The 21005-nt window shown below is 35.0% G+C and overlaps 1 protein-coding gene and 1 long non-coding RNA gene across 2 annotated transcripts in view; one reads left to right on the forward strand and one right to left on the reverse strand.

Moving 5' to 3' along the window:
- Positions 1-1012: 1012 nt before the first annotated feature.
- LOC108973625 (voltage-dependent calcium channel type D subunit alpha-1-like) overlaps positions 1013-21005 on the reverse strand; it is a gene marked incomplete at its 3' end in the record, with an annotated part of 34866 nt that continues 14873 nt past the window's right edge. The window contains 10 exon segments of the mRNA XM_018941002.1: positions 1013-1223; positions 2699-2924; positions 2978-3497; positions 3567-3748; positions 4360-4512; positions 12105-12211; positions 15507-15646; positions 15714-15819; positions 15944-16181; positions 19447-20882. Coding sequence (XP_018796547.1) covers positions 1013-1223; positions 2699-2924; positions 2978-3497; positions 3567-3748; positions 4360-4512; positions 12105-12211; positions 15507-15646; positions 15714-15819; positions 15944-16181; positions 19447-20882 — 3319 coding nt within the window.
- On the forward strand, positions 6380-8892 carry LOC108973626. The gene is made up of 3 exons (XR_001993741.1): positions 6380-8038; positions 8098-8383; positions 8445-8892. It is a non-coding gene; the product is annotated as an uncharacterized LOC108973626 (long non-coding RNA).

A 21005-nucleotide genomic window follows, 5' to 3' on the forward strand; every position in this document is an offset into this window, starting at 1 on the left:
TTTTTTTATTTTGCATATTTTGACGGGCGTGGCGAAGCCTCGCGCAACCATTGCCAGCTAGTGCCATATAAAGTTTTCATAGATATTAATTTTTGAGCTATATTGTTAATTACTTCACTAGTAATAAAAGTTTTCCGTCTCTTAGTTCTGATATATTTATTATTTCTGTGCTCTGCGCTTTGTGCACAGCAAAACACGAATATTTGTTTATGAGTTTCTGAGAGTTCGTTGCACTTAGCACTAAATGTCTTGGGTTATCTTTTATTGTTGGGGTAAGGCTTGGGAAATCGTTATTGGAAAATGCTTGAATTTTTTTTCTTTTTGATTTGGGACTTGTTGATAACAGGGAGAACCTGTTATCACCAAGGGAGTGATCCCCTGGAGGCATTTTTCTTGTTGTTCACTGTACTATAATATATACACACTTTTACACGTGCTTTAAATGAAAATTCTTGATGTTAGAATGCACTTACGAAAAGGAGAGAATAGAAAAAAAAAAACTAATAGCACAAAACGCAACCGTTCGCTTTGGGTATCAGTCGATGACTGTATACAACAATTAAATTTAATATATGGGGGATAGAAAAAATAGTATACGAATTCTATACATTTTTAGCACTATTCACATTATTATCAGGAAATTTTCTTTATAAAGCAAAGCCCAGGTACTCATATTCAGTATCTGAAAGTCCGGGATTCTTATAGTTCCTTTGCAATAATTTGTAGATGCAACACTTCAATGTACAAATAGTGCTGTATAAACTAAAGATTATTCACTTAAAAGTAAACAAATGGTTTTAACTTAGCTAAATGCAAACAAAAGCCTTTGACTTGGTAAAGGTAAATAAAAAGGACATTGATCTCATAAATTATAAAATATCAAATATGTGAATTCATCTCAAAATGAGCGATGTATAGGTTTGTGAGGGCTGCACCAATTTCATAATTTTCATTTGTATATTCTGTGTGTGGGCTAAAACTTAATTATATTAATATAATGTACAAATATTACCTGAAATACAGTTAATAAACTTTGCCAAAAGCAATCGAAATTCCAACGAGGTTTTTCTTCTGATGGTTTAAAATTAAACTTCCCTCCAAAAACTTGCATACCCAAAAGAGCAAATATTACTATAAAAAGAAATAGCAATAACAAGAGGGAAGCGATTGACTGTATTGAATTCAACAAAGATGCCACAAGATTGGAAAGGGATCGCCAATACCTGTAATGCAAATAATTATGATAAACAACGTATTAATTGTATGCCGTTAAATAAGTATTCAAACAAACAAATTGACGTTCTAAACTATTCAAGTGAGATCCCTGTGAGGATCGAACTCTTCACCTACTATAAGTACTATTTTGTCAAAAATTCTCTACTCAAATTACACTGTGGAACATTTTTGGGATTATTGTCCGAGGGGTGAGAAATTCCAAGTCAGGGTGATGGTACTAGGTCAGTATAGTAAAAGCCTCATGGGGTTTGGCATTCGTATGTGTCAGTTTTTTTTATGACCTTTTAAATTTTTTCCTTATCGTTATGTTTTTTCGTTTAGTTGTAACATTTAGGCAAAAAAAAAAACACAATTTCCGAGAATGCTCTTAACATCCTTGCGACAGAAACATCGTAGTTGTTAGAACAATGCTTTCTAAACAAGCCTTCTATTACTTCTTTGATTGCCTGCCATGCATTCAATATATATCAATCAAAATATTGTTGAATACGTCACTTTAAATCAGCTTTCGTATATCTGAACCATTTAGTACACCTCATTGGAAAAAAATAATTTGTTAAGATGGAAAACCATGGGAAATAAGGAAAAAATTTAAAAGGTCATAAAAAAACTGACACATACGAACCCCAAACCCTTTGAGGGTTTTACTATACTGACCTAGTACCATCACCCTGACTTGGAATTTCTCACCCCCCAGATTAGCTGTTGGCCTGTGCGTTCATAATACCTAAAATTTGTCGAGAAATATAACAGATTGGAGAAAATTATGATATCTTTATAGAACTTGATAAAGATGTTCCCTGACTTTCCTAAGAAGTTGGTATTACAGGTGGACAAAATTTGAATATTGTCTATAAACATATAATAACAGTGATAGTTAACTATACATAGGAACTGTGGAGATTCAGCAATCGATTTCATTAAATTTCAATACGGAACCATTGTATAGTATATACAAGCCTGTACTTTCGCTTAATTTTACTGGATGGGTCAATATTTAACAGAAAAACAGAAGTTTGAAAGTCATCACATTAAGTATACGGTGTTAAAGGGATTTATTGACCCGAATTTATCCCTTTTTGCCACCTAGGCTTATTACTATTACAAAAGTAGACAATCTAAATTCATAAAAAAATTGTGCTCGTTTTGTTATCACATCATCTTGACAACTGTTCACCATTAAATTATCTTGATCCGCATCCGAAATTTATAAGTACGTTAAAGTACGAGTATTAATATCATTCAGTAAAAACATCTCATAAAGGCTTGGGGAAAGGACGGACCGCTTTAACTTATTATTGGTATCAAATCTCATAATTCTTAGCAAACCATTCCCTTATGATGCTATCTCAATAGTCTAATCTATATGGAATGTCTACTAGTTGAACGAAAAGTATTATAATGGATATATGGGAAGCGTAGAATTGTTTCGATCTAAATGATAAATAAAGTCTTAACTTACTTTGTGACCTTAAAAACTCTTAAAAGTCGAACGCAACGTAATACTGATACTCCCAATGGCGGCATTATACCCGTGTTTGTTAGTATTGTTTCCGTTATACTACCAATCACAACAAAACAATCGAAACGATTAAACAGCGACACAAAATATCCTTGAAATCCCAAACTATACATTTTAAGCATCATTTCACAGGTAAATAATCCAATGAAGAAAATATTTGTATACTCTGTAATAAGAATTATACTTTATATTGAGGATAAAATTTTAATGAATAGTTACCTTGAAAGTTATCGAGCCAAATTGGTTGCCCATAATGTTCGGTAGCAAGTACACCGGTATTCAGAAACACTAACATTATTATTAGCCAATAAAAGGCTTGCGATTTTACAGCTTTCCTACAAGACCGTCTCATTCTGCGGTTCAGACGATCTAAATCTTTTTTTTTCTTACGCCACCAGGATTCAGATATTTGAACTTCTTGACCCTCCTCTTCCATTTGATCCATTGAATTGGCCTCGTTGGTCGGTTTTGTTTTTGCGTCTTGCATTAAATTACCATCGACATCAGGTTCAATATCTTCTGCTTGGGTAATCCAATCCAGATAGCCGCGCACATCTTCTTCTATTTGTTGTTTTTCCCTAAGTTTTTGAAAGTCTCCACGGTTTTTAGCTTTTGTGCGCTCTTTTGAAAATTCACCAGACAACACACCGAGAATTAAATTCATTACGAAAAATGCCCCTAATATAACCATTGAAACGAAGTAAATCCATTGCCACGTACTACCCATGGCATCTTGAATCTATTGTATAAATACGAATGTAAACAAACTAATATCAAAGTTAAGTTTGTGCGTGAGTAGTATCCTTACGTTATATAGCACATCTGTCCAACCTTCTAAAGTAACACACTGAAACACGGTCAACATAGCCAAACCAAAGTTATCGAAATTAGTTATACCATAATTAGGGCCGTCCCATTTTTCATGACATACATAACCTTCTTGACATTGAAATCCAGTACCACAGGGGTGTTCATCTTTCATATATTCACCTTTATTAGTCGAAGTAAATTAACCAAAATGTAATAATATTTATTATTTACTTATATACACTCGTAGCCACGCAATGCTTACCACTATACTTTTTTTTTCAGACTTTTTCTTTCGTTCGGGGTTTTCTTCAATTTTGTTATTTTTCTATGTTTTTAGTAAGCATAAATAAACTAAATTATATTATCTAATTAGAATTATAGTTTTAATATTTCACGTTTAATAAGCAAGATTTTATTATTTGTAAAGTAATAACGCCACTAAACTTCGTGTTTCAATTGAAATCAAAATAAAATAAAATATTAATTTCAATTATAGTGTAAATGAAATTAATTAAAAAAATAAAATATTTAATTTTATCATCGCATGTCAGTCTCTTACATTTCTAGCTCATTTTGTAAACCTCACTAACTTTCAATTCATTTTGTCTATAGCTGAATGTGTTTTGTGTTTAATTTTTAATAGTTTTGTTAAATAACATGACATTAACTTATTTCTAAACAAACATTTTCTATACCACAAAAAGTACCGCTATAAAGTGTTGTCAGATATGCACAACACTTGAAAATTTTAAATGGTAAGTTTTGCGTGGCCAGGAGTGTAAATGACTAACCAGTATCTGGGCGAAGACAAGTTTTATGTAATTTTCCAGAAAACAGCTCTAGTCCAATAATTGCGTATATGATAATGACAAATAAAACTAGTAAAGCAATATGTAAAAGTGGGATCATAGCTCGAAGGATCGAATTCAGTACAACCTGTAAGCCTTTAATGAATAGCGGTTAAAATTAATATTTTTTTTTTTTGAAACACAATTTAGACATACATAATAAATAAACAAGTAAGGAAGGGCAAAGTTCGGATGCAACCGAACATTTTATACCCTTGCAACTTACAAGAATCAAAGCCAGGGAAATACTTTATGGTGTAAAACGTCTACCTGAGAATCGAAATCAAAGCAATTTTATATATACATATACCATGCAATACATATATAACCCCTGTTAGTTAGAGACACAAAAACGATTACATTGTCACCTGAAATTCAAAATAACGTATCATAAAAAATTCGAAATTGAGTGTCTTATTGATTACGCTTCATTAATTAAATACATAATATTACATGTGTTCAACATTTTCAGGTTCTGCAGTTTTAACCAATATTAAAATTTTTTTTCACTCATGTTCCATTTTATTTCGTGTTTTATTCATGCCATTGTAAATTTCCGAAAATGTTGTTACGTTATTTTACATTTCAGGTGATGATATGTAGTATATGGAAGTTGGGGTAGTATCGACCAGATTTTATTTATTGTTCCCAATACCACATACTATTAACATGTCATATACTAAAAAGCAATCATATAGAGTAAAGATATGCGGATGTTCGAAAATTGTGATAGTAGTTATATAGTCAAGTCATGACTAGTTTTCGCTTAAATCTATCTATTTTAGGCACAAAGATACAATGTTATGAGTAAAACACGCTAGCTCATTTTCACTAAGATAACTTACATATTGGTCAATATATGCGGTACGAAGTCCCTCGGAAGTTCCATTATCTTTATATTGGGTATATGGGGCTAAGTGAAGTATTCATTTCATTTTTGAAATGCGGACACACCATTGTCAGAGAAGTACTATCCCTGAATTTGTACTATATATCTAACACATTCGCCGATATTTTCGATCAAAAGTCAACTATAGGTACTGGGGTCCAAATATTTGGTGCCTGGGGGGCTTGAATTGTTTTTGTTGGATATGAACAATTTTTGGACATAAGGTGGCATACACTAAAGGTATTATTCGTGCAAAGTTTAATCCCGTTATACTAATTGCTTCTTGATTTTTATACTAGAAAGTATAAGAATGAAGTGGACTTTAATGTGCTATATGGAAATTAGGCGTGGTTATTGGCCGATTTCGCAACGTGACATAGGAATGTAAAAAGAATTCCACGTACCAATTTTTTTCGAAATCGGTTGGTCAGGTCCTGAGATATGGGAATTCACTATAAAAGGGGGCGGTACCACGCCTAATGTCCAATTTTCACTCTATAAAGCTTTCTATACCATCTTGAACCATTTAATGCCTCTAGCGCATTTAGTTATTTATTTATAGCGCTTTTAGTAGTTCTTAACAGTGCCGTTATATGGGGAGTGGGCGGAATTATCCTCTGATTTCATCCATTTTTACACAATCGGTAGAAGTTCTTATAAGATCTGTACTCAATAAATTTGGTTGTTATAGCTTATTAGGAGCTTTATTAACGGGCCCACTTTTTAAAACATTTTGCCCACAGGTGGCCCTTGCTACTGAGAACCTCTGTACCAAATTACAGCTTTGTATCGTAATTTAGTGCTTAATTATAGCACTTTATATGTTTTCGATGAATGGCGATTTGTGGGCGTGGCAATGGTCCGATTACGCCCATCCAAGAACTCGAAATTTTTTTTGTACTAAGGAACAAACATACCAAGTTTCATCGAGAGATCTCAATTTTTACTCAAGTTACAGCTTGCACGGACGGACGAGCGGACGGACAGACAGACAGTCAACCGGATTTCAACTTTTCTCGTCATCTTGATCATTTATATAAGCATAACCCCATATCTATTTCGATTAGTTTTAGTAGATACGTACAACCGTTAGGTGAACAAAACTACTATACTCTGTAGTAACTGGTTGCAAGAGTATAAAAAGGGCAGATCGAACATTAGATACACTCGTACACGTAATACTTCATTTAGTCAGCGACGTCCAAGTGACCCTTCCGTAGTGACAACGTAGTTGTTTTTGATCTCTATTAATCACACTTGAGGAATCTTGCTGTTTCAATGTAAATGAAAACTCGCCACCTTCCACAACGTGGATACTAACACAAATTGGATTTTTTTTACGAAAAATACTTTTATATGTATAAAAACAATATTCCAAAATTTATAAATAAAATTAAATACGAACTCATATCATGTTTATGATTTATTTATTTTCTTAAAACGCAGATCACTGTTAATGTTTTAAACTGTCTCATCGTTTTTTTCGCAGATATGAAAGAGAGTTAAATTCTCATACATTAGGAAAATTCATACATTATGGTCAACTATATTACAAAAATTTTTGGCAAAAATCCGAACTTCCTACCTCGAAAATTTTCACATCACATTGTTACTTACCTGTAGGACATTTAACCATACATACTATATAACCATTCGTATTCATCTTCAATAAATGCATGATGTTGGCAACAAACTTCACATGGCGCAGAGTGAAAGAAATACAAGAGGACACGAATGAAACGAAGCCAGCGGATATCTCCTTTTTATAAAATTGAAATAAGTGAACTATAAATTTTTTATATTTTTATATAGAACCTCGTAAACATTATGATTCACTTTTTACATAACAACTCAACCTTCGAAAGTATATATTGGAAAGAACGATAACCATATTCAGAAGGAAAAAAAGAAGAAGGAAGTAACAGAAAAAAATAAAAAATTGTTTGAAATGGAAGGAACCGTTGAAAACGTCGAAATGCAGGACTCAAACGTGTGTTGTAATTTGGTGAATTCAAGCGTTCTATTAGAGCTGATAAAAGTGCTGCAGTAAGGTAGAAATATGTTAGTCTGAGGACGTGACTATTAAAATTGAAAAGTAGTTAAAAATGGCAAATCAAGCTTCTTACGCACAGCTACAAACGAAACCATTAGTTTTCGGAAAAGATAAAAGAACAGCTGGTAAGTTGAAAAGTGCCGTGTCGCAGTAGTACGAAGAGCTTGACCACCTGGCCGACAGGGAAATATTGCGATAGCGGCGAGGGGTGTGTTATCTTTAGAAGTTGAAGTTGATAATGTAATATCTAATCATAAAATAAACAACTAAATTATTGTGGAATATGAATTTGTTCAGTAATTCCAATTAGAAGTTAATGCTTGGAAAATTGTTTCCCCGAGTAGACAAATAGAATACACAAAGAGGTCGAATTTAAATGCTGCAATATCATAGAGATGGTGCCAGAATATATAAATATTGTAATTAATTAATGAATACAATCCTTTAGCTAACACGAGTCATCACCCTATTCTACTGAAAATACTACCAAAAGATGATTTTTTTATTTTCTATGAGAGTCCAACCCGATTATCTGCAGCAGAGCATGAGATTGTTAAGAGCCAAGTAAACGAGTGGTTAAGGCTTGGTGTAGTTCGTGAATCCAACGCAGACATAGATAGTAAAGTAAACCTTGCGAAAACCGCTTAGGGATTTTGTAAGTCGCCAACAGTGTTCATGCAGTAAGTAAACTATATTTTATTAAGTTTATTCAAAATTATAATATCATTGCTTGGCATAGCATAGCAGAATTTCAGATTGGTCATGTGCAGCAGTAAGCTTTTACTTGATTTGAAGGCAGCCCTTATTCAAGAGCGTACGACATTAGTAGAAGAGCGTGAAGAAAGTGACATCCTGTATTTTATTGGAGTCGCCAAACCTCACCCCAATAAGAAGAGTCACATTGTTACTTTCACGAAGTACAACCTGCGTACTTAGCAAAAAAGAAGTTACGCCATTATTCAATGAGAATTTAGTATGATTTAGTTACCGATTGTGCGGCGTTTAATCAGACTGCCGCGAAAAAGGTACAACTTCACTGGTTTATGATTTTTCAAGATTTTATCTATTATATTGAACATCGAGCAGGAGAAGAACAGCCTAAGCCGTTATAGAATTGTGGTCGTTACATCGCAGAAAAGTACCAATTTCGAAGGCCAAACAACATGATGATCACATAAAAGTGATAGCTGCAATTCTCAACGAAACACCATACGCGAATTACGTCATGAAAACCGAGGTACTATACAAGCATTGAAGGGACGAGACCTATTTGTAGTACCGCATAATATGGAAAAAGAAATTATACGAAACGTTTACAATTTTGGTAACATAAACTTTCTGAAAACAATGCACACGATCCGACAAGATATTATCACAGCATATTTAGAAATAAAAGAAGCAGCATATGTCCGACTGAGTTGAGTGCAGCCATGTCGATCATTTGGATATCTTACGTTCCACGTCGAAGTACTCAAGCCCAAAAAATAAGGTGGCATTTGAATTTAAACTGCGCGCTTCGAAGGATTTGGAGAAATATTTTTTTTAGGTTGGTAGTACTGTCAGTCACATTTATGTCAAATTTCATGTCAAAATATTCATTAGTGTTTGAGGTACGTGTCGTTTTGTGAGCTGCTAAAAGCGAGTTTTTCGTTTTTTGCGATGTCGAAATTTGTTGAGCAAAGAATTTGAATTAAATTTTGTTTACGGGATCAATTTTCTGCTGCGGATACGTTGAGGATGGTGCAGAAAGCCTTTGGTGATGGACCTATGTCTAAAAAAAAATGTTTACAAGTGGTATAGTTAATTCCAAGCCGGCCGTGAACGTGTCGAAGACGAAGAGCGTCCAGGGCGACCATCAACCTCAACCGACGAAGCTCACGTTCAACAAATCAAAGATTTGGTGTTGAAAACCCGACGATTAACAATTAGAGACCTTGCTGATGAAGTTGGCATATCGAAAGGCTCAGCCAATACCATTTTGAAAGATGTTTCGGGCCTCAAGCGCGTCAAATCTCTACTGGTACCGAAAACATTGAATTTTTTTGGAAAAAATTCGTCGAGTTGAAGTGTTTTAAACGATGCTTTCCGACTACCAGGGTATCATGAAACGCATTATAACTGGTGATGAGACTTGGTTCTATGCTTAGGACCCCGAAACAACCGATCAATCGAGCGAATATCGTGCCAAAAGAGAGCCGAGACCAAAAAAATCGCGCCAAAGTCGCTCAAAAATCAGGGTCATGTTGACTGTTTTCTTCGATTATCGTGGTGTTGTGCATTATGAATTCCTTCCTACCGGTCAAACAGTCAACAAGGAATATTATTTGAACGTTATGCGTCGTTTGCATAACGCTATCCGTCTAAAAAGGCCGGAATTGTGAAAAGACAATTATTGGTTTTTACATCACGATAATGCACCATCCCATACTGCCCTCGTAATTCGTGATCATTTCGCCTAAAACTCAACCCATATCGTTCCGCAACCATCGTATTCAAAAGACCGCTCCGGGGACACCGTTTTTATACGATAGGGGAGATTCAAGCCGCAGTGAAGACGGAACTGAAGGCCATCCCGGAAAGTGACTACAACCAGTGTTTCGAAGATTGGGAAATCCGTTGGCATAAGTGCATTGCATCGGGAGGGGATTACTTTGAAGGGGATGAAATTGTTTTGGAAGAATAAATAAAGAATTTTCAAAATAAACACAATGTCACCTTATTTTTTGGGCACAGTTATAATTTCCATTTATTTTATGGTTTATCTAAATTCGTTTTCTATTCGTTTCTTCAGAATTGTTGAGGGTCTTTCATGAGGATCGTCATACCCTGAGAGAAGAATGCAGGGCGAATATTCAGAAAGCTCAGGAATCGTATAAAAGAAACTTTGACAAATAATGAAAAGAAAGATACGGAAAAACAAAGAGGAGATTTGGTTGCAATAAAAGTAACTCATATTTCGAATAAAGCGTTACTCTTCTAATTTAATGGACTTTGTAGAGTCATCGAAATTAAACGCATTCAGAGATATGTTGTCGAGAAAGCAGCATATTTTATGGGACCCAAGTTTACATACACTATCGTGGATAATATGAAACTTCAGGCACTTTTCGAAGTTGATGAAGATATGACACCTGGAACAAATGAGCAAGATGATTGAATGTAATGTTGGCAACCCTGCGTGATTTGGCAGCCAACTTCACATGGCGAGGAATGAAAGAAAAACAAAAGGACACAAGTGAAGCGAACGCAACAGATAATTTTTTTTCAGCCATAATTTCGATCTAAAAAAAAACTTCAAAAAGATTATTGATCTGTAGGAAAGTCGCTATCGCACTATGGATTGTTTTTTTAATTTGACAAAATGGCGCAGGTTTGAACCAAAAGTATCGAATTTGGCCCTTTTTTTCAATAATTTTTCGTAGAAAAAACTTGGGAGATTTCAAAAAATAAAAAAACAAAAACAAGGTTACATAGCGCGATAGAGAATGACATTAAAAAAGTTCTCTCCCAATTGGAATTAGCTATCTTCAAAAGTCTTCCTTTGAGAGTGGGAACCATTTTGAAAAACACCATTCCGAGAAAAACGTATTTAAAGATTGTGTCGCTGCGTTCCCCCACTATGTTCCCTTTTTACAAGAAACGCTGTAGTGACCGTGATAGTTTGAATTTTGATTTCAAAATTTCAGAGAATGTTTACTACAGAGTATACTATCCGATAATGAAACAACAAATAATCGATTTTTCGAAAATTTCACACTGAGACGATCCCTTAAAAGGCAACATACGAGGTGTGTTCAGAAATTATCGCGAATTTTGAATTTTCGCGGGTTACGTATTTCGCTTTACTTGCACGTGTTTTGGATCGTCCTCAATTTTTACCCATTCAAAAAAATGGAACAAAGAACCTGTATCAAATTTTGTGTGAAAAACGAAATTAAGTGCGCGGATGCATTCCGAATGTTGATTGTTGCATACGGAGAAACTACCTTGGACCGAAGCAACGTTTATCGGTGGTACAAAATGTTCTCAGAAGGGCGAGAAGATGTGACAAAAATTGGCTTTTGCACCACGATAACGCCCCTGCTCACACATCGTCGCTTGTGCGCGACTTTTTGGCCAAAAACAACACACTAATGATGCCGCAGCTACCGTATTCCCCAGATGTGGCCCCCTGTGACTTTTTCTTGTTCCCTAAACTGAAGAAGCCCGTGAAAGGACGACGTTATGCTTCTCTTGACGAGATAAAGACGGAGGAGCTGAAGAAGATAAAAAAAATTATTTTTGAAGTGCTGTGAAGATTGGAAAACCCGTTGGCACAAACGTATAATATCTCATGGGGATTACTTTGAAGGGGACAAAATATATATTAATGAATAAATAAATAATTTTTGAAAAAAAAACACAAAATTCGCGATACTTTTTGAACACACCTCGTATAGTACATATATATACATTATTATGTATCTCTTTTTACATAAATGGTATACCGAAGCAAAATAAGTACAATAAAATTTAACAAAGTCATATATTATAATTAATATCGACGGATTTCGAATGTATTAAATGGTACACCGAGGGAAAAGAAATTTACTAAAATTTATACTTCTAAATACAGACGGGTTTCTAATGTTCAGTCCAGCTTTAGAAGTGCAACCGTTAGTTTTAAAAAATTCGTCGACTGAAGTAATTATATATCATTAATATTATTCAATTAGTCATATTAATTTAAAAAAAAAAATAACTTACTTGGAACTCCAGAAACAAGTCGAAGAGGTCGTAGCACTCGGAAAGCTCGAAGCGCTTTTACATCGAAGCCTTCCTTCATAAGATGTGAAAGAACAGTACTTATCATGCTACCAAAAAGTATTGAAAATATAAGTAATATTAAATTTCTTATTTTCTTTTATGTGAATTTGTATATGAAAGTAAACGATACATTAGTAATACAATTATATTGTTAACAAAAATTACATATGTAGCTTTGTTTATTTCAGATCAGTTTTACTAATTAAAGTGTTAAAACAACGTTTTTTAGCGAAGAACAAAATAGAAGAAAATAAGAAACATTCATAACGCTATGGCGCATGCATAGTTGGTTTGATTCGCTGCAGACTAGCGTTTGCCGAATCAAAGACAATATACTTTACACAAGTCACTGATCACGTTTTAAAACCAGGTAAAGGTGACGTAAGGAGGATGGAGTATTGTATAGAAGTTCACGCAAATGAGGAAAGTTTGCTGATCGCCATTCACTTGGGAATGGCCAGAAATGATTCTTTTATAAATGGCTCAAGCAGCTCACGACTTCCGGTCTCTGACCAAGTATCCTCTGGGCAGCCACGTAAAAAAAACACCGCCATTGAAAATTAGCAATCAGCCTCGGATAAGAGACCCCCCTTTTGGTGACGACCATGGCAAACGCAATACTACGAATTGAGGGCATGCACATGTAACGTCCGGTCCCTTAATTGGGAAGGTGCCGCTTCCCAGCTGGTTGATGTCCTCACGAAATTAAAGGCTGACATCACCGCCATCCAAGAAATGCGATGGACGGGACAAGGACAGAGACGAGTAAGTCCTTGTAGCATTTACTACAGTGGCCATATAAAGGAGCGCAAGTTTGGTGTGGGATTCGTGGTGGGAGACAGACTCCGTTGCCGAGTGCTTTCATTCACTCCGGTGAATGAACATCCAGCCATAATCCGCATCAAAGCGAGGTTCTTCGACATATCGCTGATTTGCGGCTACGCCTCTACGGAAGATAAAGACGATGTGACCAAAGATGCCATTTATAAGTGCTTGGATCGCACTTATGAGAGATGCCCCGCCACGATGTCAAAATCGTGCTTGGGGACTTTAACGCCAGGTCGGGCAAAGATTTGGTAAATTCAGCCTCCATGACGAAACATCCCCAAATGGGTTGAGGCTGATCGCCTTCGCCGGGGCTCGAAATATGGTTATCTGCAATACTAGATTACAGCACAAGAAAATACATCAAGCTACCTGTCTGCAGATCGAACATATTGTGATAGACGGAAGACATGTCTCCAGTGTTCTAGATGTACGTACGCTCCGAGGTCCTAACATTGACTCGGAGCACTATCTTGTTGCAGGCAAGATTCGCACCCTCCTATGTTGAGCAAAAATCGCACGTCCACAAACATATGGAAGATTTGACGTCGAGACGCTGCAATCACAGAACAGACAGCCGAACGATTTTCCCTTCGACTTGCAGTGCTGCTCTCTGAGAGCACTAGTCAACAACTCGGCGGCATTTCAAGCTCCTTACGTACAGCTACAACCGAGACCATTGGTTTTCGGAAAATCCAAAAGGGATAGATACCGAAAGTTGGAGAGGGAAGCAGGACGCATTTGCTGATAAAAACACAAAGAAGCCGAAATGGTCAGTATGAAGAAATAGACAAGCTGGGGGTAATGCTCGAAAAATCTATGAAAAAATGCGGTGGCTAATAAAGGTTTCAAGACTGTAGCATAATATTGTAGAACCCCCAAAAGTGATTCTGTGACCGATGCCCAGAGCATACTTAAATTATGGCCTCAAAACCATGCCGCGTGAAGATCTGGAAGAACTTCTCTGATCCGTTCGATACCAAATGAGGTTTCAGACAAGGCAACTTCTTATCGTGCGACTTCTTCAACCTGCTTTTGGACAAAATAATTCGAGCTGCAGAACTTAATCGAGCAGGTACAATCTTTTATAAGAATGTACAGCTGCTGGCGTATGCCGATGATGTTGATATCATCGGTCTCAACAACCGCGCCGTTAGTTCTGCATTCTCCAGGCTGGACAAGGAAGCAAAGCTAATGGGTCTGGCAGTGAACGAGTTCAAGATGAAATATCTCCGGGCATCAAACAAACAGTCGCACTCGCGACTTGGCTCTCACGTCACCGTTGACAGCCATAAATTTGAAGTTGTAGATAATTTCGTCTATTTAGGAACCAGTATTAACAGCACCAACATTGTCAGCCTGCAAATCCAACGCAGGATTACTCCTGCCAACAGGTGCTACTTCGGATTGAATAGGCTATTGAAAAGTAAAGTCCTTTCTCAACGAACAAAAGCCAAACTGTATTAGGCGCTTATAATTCCCGTCCCGCTATATGCCGCAGAGGCTTGGACGATGACAACAACTGAAGAGTCGACGGTCCAAGTTTTCGAGAGAAAGGTTCTGCGAAAGATTTAATGTCCTTTGCGCGTTGGCCAAGGCGGATATCGCATTCGATGGAACGATGAGCTGTACGAGATATACGACGACATTGACATAGTTCAGCGAATTAAACGATAGCGGCTACGCCAGCTAAGTCATGTTATCCGAATGAACGAAAACACTCCAGCTCTGAAGGTACTAGACACAGTACCCGCCGGGCGAAGCAGAGGAAGAGTAAGACTTCCACTCCCTTGGAAGGACCCAGTGGAGAAGGACCTGGCTTCGCTTGGAATATCCAATTGACGTCACGTAGCAAAAAGATGAAACGACTACTGCGCTATTGTTAACTAGGCTATAATCGCGTAAGCGGTGTCTACGCCAGTAAAGAAGAAGAAAGGTGAAGTAAGGGAGAGGTTAGAGAGATTCCCCAGCAAGAAATCAATAGCGATGGAATTGGACTTCCATGAAAGTAAAAAAGAACACCGTAATTTCTTGTCAACGAGTGCTATTTTGGACTATTTCAACACAAATTTCTTTCTGAATAGGAATACATAACACAATGAAAATATTTTTTTAATGTTTTAGGAACTTATCCATAGTAAAATTAATGTTTAAATTTTTGATATTTTCTAAAGAAAAGATATCATGACTTTCTCAAACAGTTTATATAATCCATACATATATGTGTGTATGATATGATAAAAAGGAGACATTGAGAATAAAAAAATGGATATTATTATTTATAGCATTGATTAATATCTGATAACATTAATATACCTTATCATATTATATTTTTGATAAATTAGGAGCTAAAACTCATCCCGATAATTTTAAATTTGCTATTTTATTTTCGATATTTCCAGTGTTGAAACAAAAATTATTCGATTCAAGTTATAATGTCAATTGATGATAATAAAGCGCACAAAATCTGTGCGCGTCAAGAAGTCAAAATAAGAATAGAAAGGATATATCACTTACCCTATAACCACAATAAAAAAATCTAAAATATTCCACCCATTTCTCAAATACGAGCCGCTATGTAGTAGAAATCCATAAGCAATTATTTTCATAACACATTCTGCTGTAAATATTACTAAAAATATGTATTCTATCTTTTCCTGTAAAAAATAAAGATTCTTGTAATTAAATAAGTATCTACATACGTATTGTGATCATAAAACATACCAAAGCCTGATTAGTTACATTGGAATCGCTATAAGGATAAGGGGTATAAACCGCCAAGGCAACACAATTCGCAAAAATAGTTAACAATATCAAATACTCGAATGGTCTGTAAATTATTAAATGTTTTTATATATAGGAAAATCACGTGAGATTCATATGTAATACTCATGCACGTACATTAGTAAATAATCTTTATTTTTTAAGATAATATAAATAATTGAAAAGGATGCTTCCACTCGACTATACTGATACATAATGCCCGAAGTGGGTTTTTTACCCCCAAACAAAATAAAACACGTTGAGGTCGATCAGGTTGTGGCTTCCCCCCTCGTCTTTGCGGCCGCTTTTGCGTAGTCGTGTTAGTCACTGTCTTTTGCTGGTTTATTCCACCGGCAATTGTTGTGCCATTTATCGTGTCAGGAATGTTTGATGTCCCAAGATTAACATCAGTTCCAAAAGGTCCATTTGCTAAAAATTTATGCGAGTACATTTCAAAGAATAGGATTGGTTAATGCCATTATCAGCAATGGTTTCAGTATTATATTGAACTTCATCAAATATTTTTAACAAATTTACTATTGAAAATGGATTCCTACATTTTTCGCTGTTCTACAGATACACAATTAGACTGAGTTTACACACGAAGACTTTAGTCGCTCATAGTCGACCGACACAAGCCCGAAACTTTGAGTCGGACAATTTTTTGCATTCCCTATCACATCACATCTCAAATCCTTGAACATGGAGTGTACGCGATGCGCAAAAATATTTTAGGGTAAATTTTAGCATCCCCCGAATTCGGGGTTACAATTAGTATGTATGAATAGAGGAGGTCCTCCAGATTAAGAAAATATATATATATAGTTGCCGCTGATTTATGGTTTTTGAGATATTTGCTTTAAATTTAAAATGCGTGTTTCTCCCATTTATAATGAATTTTATAGTCATATTTTTAACTTTTATATACACTAACACTTTATCAAGATAATGAGGATTCTGAAAGATTTGACATTACTCATCTCACGATAAAGAATTAAGTTATGGCGTCATAATCTTTCTTTTTTTTTATTTTTATTTTTTTATTATGGTAACACTAATTTTTGCTTGTTTACAACCATTTTCTTATTTTATTAATAAATGGATTTTAACTTAAGTTTAATATGGAATTAAAGTTATTTCGGCACTATTTAATATAAAATAATTAACTAGAAACGAAATAGTGAAGTGTTAGTGAATATAAATATATAAAATATAAATATAAAATGCGTTATAAATCAGAGAAACACGCATTTTAAATAGTTGATTTTTTGAACTTTAAATGCAAATATCTCGAAAACCATAAGTCAGTATATATTCTTGGTCTGGAGCACCTCCTCTATCCGTACATAGCCATTTTAACCCCGTAATCGGGGGATGCTATTCTAAATTGCAGCCATACTTTATAGTTTTATATTAGATTTTCATCATAAATATTTCATATCATTATCATACCATAACATGTGTTTTATTTTGGACTTACAACAGTGGTGAGCACGAAACAAAAGTAGCCCAGTGAGAAATTGGAATTAAAATTAAGCAAATTTTATAAGCAACATTATAAAATAAATTATTCTTCAATAAAATTCTAATCTAAATAACCTATGTATTCGTTTTTACATAACCAATCAGATATTTTTTTGCAAAAAAATATATTTTTTTCTTTAAAAAGATATTTTCGTTCTTTTTCATCTAAATAATTAATAGTATAATGAAAATTAACAAAATGTCTTTTAAGGATATATTCCCTTTCATCTTTTAAAGACTTGGAACATAAAAGGCATTGCATGGCACCAAAGGCATTAAGAATCATAAAATATTTCTCGCAGAGCATATTTGGTTTTGCGCTAAAGTCTTACGCGATGTTAATTCGTTGCTCGACAACGACATAGATAACTTGATACGAAACTCTTTGGTTCGAGGGAGAGCTGTCCAAACTCGCATTTTTTTATAAAATTTGCCAAGGATGCCACTGCTGAAAAATATTAGCTTGGGTATTTAATAAATTATACAAAACACTAAATTAAACGCTTTGAAAATGCAAACATATATAAATGCTAAAATGCAAAATCATTAATTAATTTACATAAACATTTTATCAATGAAATTTCATTTCACACTAATTTCGTCAAGTAATTATAGCGCTGCTCTTCCTTTTTCACTAACTGCTGGTTGACGGCACCCTGATTGTGTTTTGTTGCCAGCTCAGAAAACAGATCAGGGTGCCCTGCCAGCTGACAAGTGAGAGAGCAAGAAAAGAGATTCTGATCAAGTTATCTATGACAACGACTGCTAAATAATTTTGCTAATAGCAGAACCAGTGAAAAACGCTACTGCCTTCCTTCCTTTTCCTTCCTCATGGGCAAAATGAGTGAACAGTGAAAAACGTGGCAAAAACGCAGAATTCAGCCATCTTTGTTTGTTTTCATTTGCACAATGTTGTCATTGCTCCATACGTATATATAGTTTTGTACACATCTATGTTTTCAATTACAATCTTTTATAATATAAAATATCAAAACTGAAAACAAACTATTAAAAATAGTTTATATATTTATAAATAATAGCATCTGACTCCAATTTTGAGTTATTTTAGGTAAATTTTAAACATATTGAACAGATTGAATTATAAAAGTTGATAATTACTACAGCGTTGTGAGAGAGTAATCAACTGCGACGTCTCCACGGCAAAAATCCAAATGCCGGGAATTCTCACGTCATCCTACGTCAAAGAGAGAAGAGAGTAGCGTTTTTAATGTGCACTTACATTGCGCGTCCATCGAATAGGTCGAATCAGCTGAGTCGGTCCACGATTCTACGTTTTTCACCGTTCCTGTTATAAGAAATGCCGACCATTGACTTACAAGTATTTGCCAGTATTTATAGTATACATACAATCCGACCATATTGCAAATTGTAAATATGCATTTGAAACCAAGCACAGGTGCAACATGAAAAAGACTCTCAAGTGCTGAACACATAGAGAGCGACAGACTGAAGCGACATCTGTCAAATATTAAAATAATAATAAACAAGACTGCAGGCTGACAGTTGTCGCTCTCGCTAACTTTAAGATATTCTTATATTTGCCAACGGCAGTAGGACAGTAGACTTAACAATAGAGAGGAATGATGCCATTAATATGTAAAATTATTCAAAGCTTTAACAAACCTGACGTTATTTTACAAATAAAAGCATAATATAGCACTGTTATATCATTTGCAATAGCAATTGAAAATTAAGTACAAAACAATTTACCTATTTAATTATTTTTTGCATACAAAATTTCACTTGGAACAAAATATTAAACTTTCATTGAAGTGAAAGGTATTAGTATGGCCACAACTGTGTACGTGCCGACGTGCCGGCCATTGTTATGTCGCTGCCTTCTTACAAATGTTCATGTAGAAGGATTCCCGACGCCATTTACAATTCACTGTTATGCTACCATGTCGTGTCGCGCTCTATGTGTTCAGCACTTCACAATAAAAGTAATGCCAAATTGTGTAGGAGAGAACTTGTTGTTACGTATAAGAACATAGAGCAAAGTCCCTCCAAAACCCGTTTGGTCGATAAAAGTCTTCGTGAGTGAACCGACACTTAGGAAACTTAGACTCACATCTTTAACTAAAAATTTTATATTTTATAATGTTTATAATTAATACACATATAAATGTTTTTTTTTTTTCAAACTTACCAAATGTTGGGTAAGCAGCTGTCTGTCCTTTTTCAAAATTTTCTTTAGTTGCTAAACTATTATTGTTTGTACGCTTAATTGCTCCGCCATCAGATCCACCTGATTGCTCTCGATTGCTTTCAAGATCCATGTTGCTAAAAATATCTTTAGAACGTTGGTCGGATAAAAAAGTATCCGATATATCAAAATAATGTTTAACGTTGTCTTCGTTTTCCTTTTTTTTTTGTTCGTAAAATTTTATTAATGAATAATCGAACGATTTGTATTGGCTCAAAGGCTGGAATTCTTTCTTTACATTAAAATAGTCTAACCGAGTTCTTAAGTTGTTGACCCCTCCACGCTCGATGACGTTGCCAACATTCAAATTTTCCGAATCTATATCGATAATGTTATCTTCGGAACTCTCACAATCAATATCTAAATCAGCTTTATAATCATTTGAATTCAATAATTGCAGTTCGCTGCAACTATCGCAGTCGGTGATATCGCCTGAGCCGTGTCTTAAAATCGTTTTAAGTTCTGTTAATGGTGCTTGTGTTTCTATCTCAATAAAAACTCTAGATTTGCAATTAGGATTACTTGTTTGGTTTAAAAATGTCTGATGAGGTACGTCCCAGCTAAGCTCAACAGTTTTATTATCTTGACACTGAGAATGAGATATTGACGGCAGTTGAGCTCGCGTAGTGTTGCTTGCAGAATCACAATCACCCAAAAAACTGCTTAATACGCCAACACCAAAACCATGCAGTGTACTGTTATCACCCGTTATATCACAATTACAACTATTGCTACTACTGCTACTCCTACTTCGACTCCTGCTTTTACTATAATTACGTTTATCGGTACTACTGCTGCTACTCCCACTGCTATTTACTTTTGCATTAATTGTGTTACATGAGTTATCTACATTATTGCTTTGGCATTTAATGTATTCGTGTTCTTTTGCATTGATATTGGATTTAATGCTGTCGTTACTTTCCTTGTAGCATTCATTTGGTATGGTTTTTGAACGGCTTATTATTTGTTGGACTGATTGGATTTGATTTCCTTCCTCTATTGTCAAAAACTGTCTACCGAAATCTTCATTACTACTTGAATTAAATTTTTTTATAAATGTACCACCATTTCTTTTTTTAGTTTGTTCGCCGCTTAAGTTTTTTGTTAATAAATCAATGTTAATATCAGTGCTTGTTATTTTGTAACTCTTAGGAATTAGTGTTGTTGATGGTACTTGGGTTACATATATCGTTGAGTTTGCATTTGAACATTCATATAACTGTTCTTTCTTGCTATTATCGATCGATTCTTTGGTATTGCTTAATGGCCAATCACCATAACAATTTTTATCTGTTGCATCTGGCCATATATCAGTTGATTTACTGTTGATATCATCAGTTTCATAATACTCGCAGTTTTTGACTAAATATTGTGTTTGCCTAAAATTCACGTAATAAGAGTTACTAAAGAATATAATTTTGATCATCTAACGGTTGTTTTAACACCTACACTTGGTCAAGATAGATGTATACATTGTTATACATTGTAATGTAGATATATCA

The sequence above is a fragment of the Bactrocera latifrons genome, unplaced genomic scaffold (genome assembly GCF_001853355.1).
Source record: "Bactrocera latifrons isolate USDA-ARS-PBARC rearing strain unplaced genomic scaffold, ASM185335v1 scaffold_495, whole genome shotgun sequence".
NCBI lineage: Eukaryota > Metazoa > Arthropoda > Insecta > Diptera > Tephritidae > Bactrocera > Bactrocera latifrons.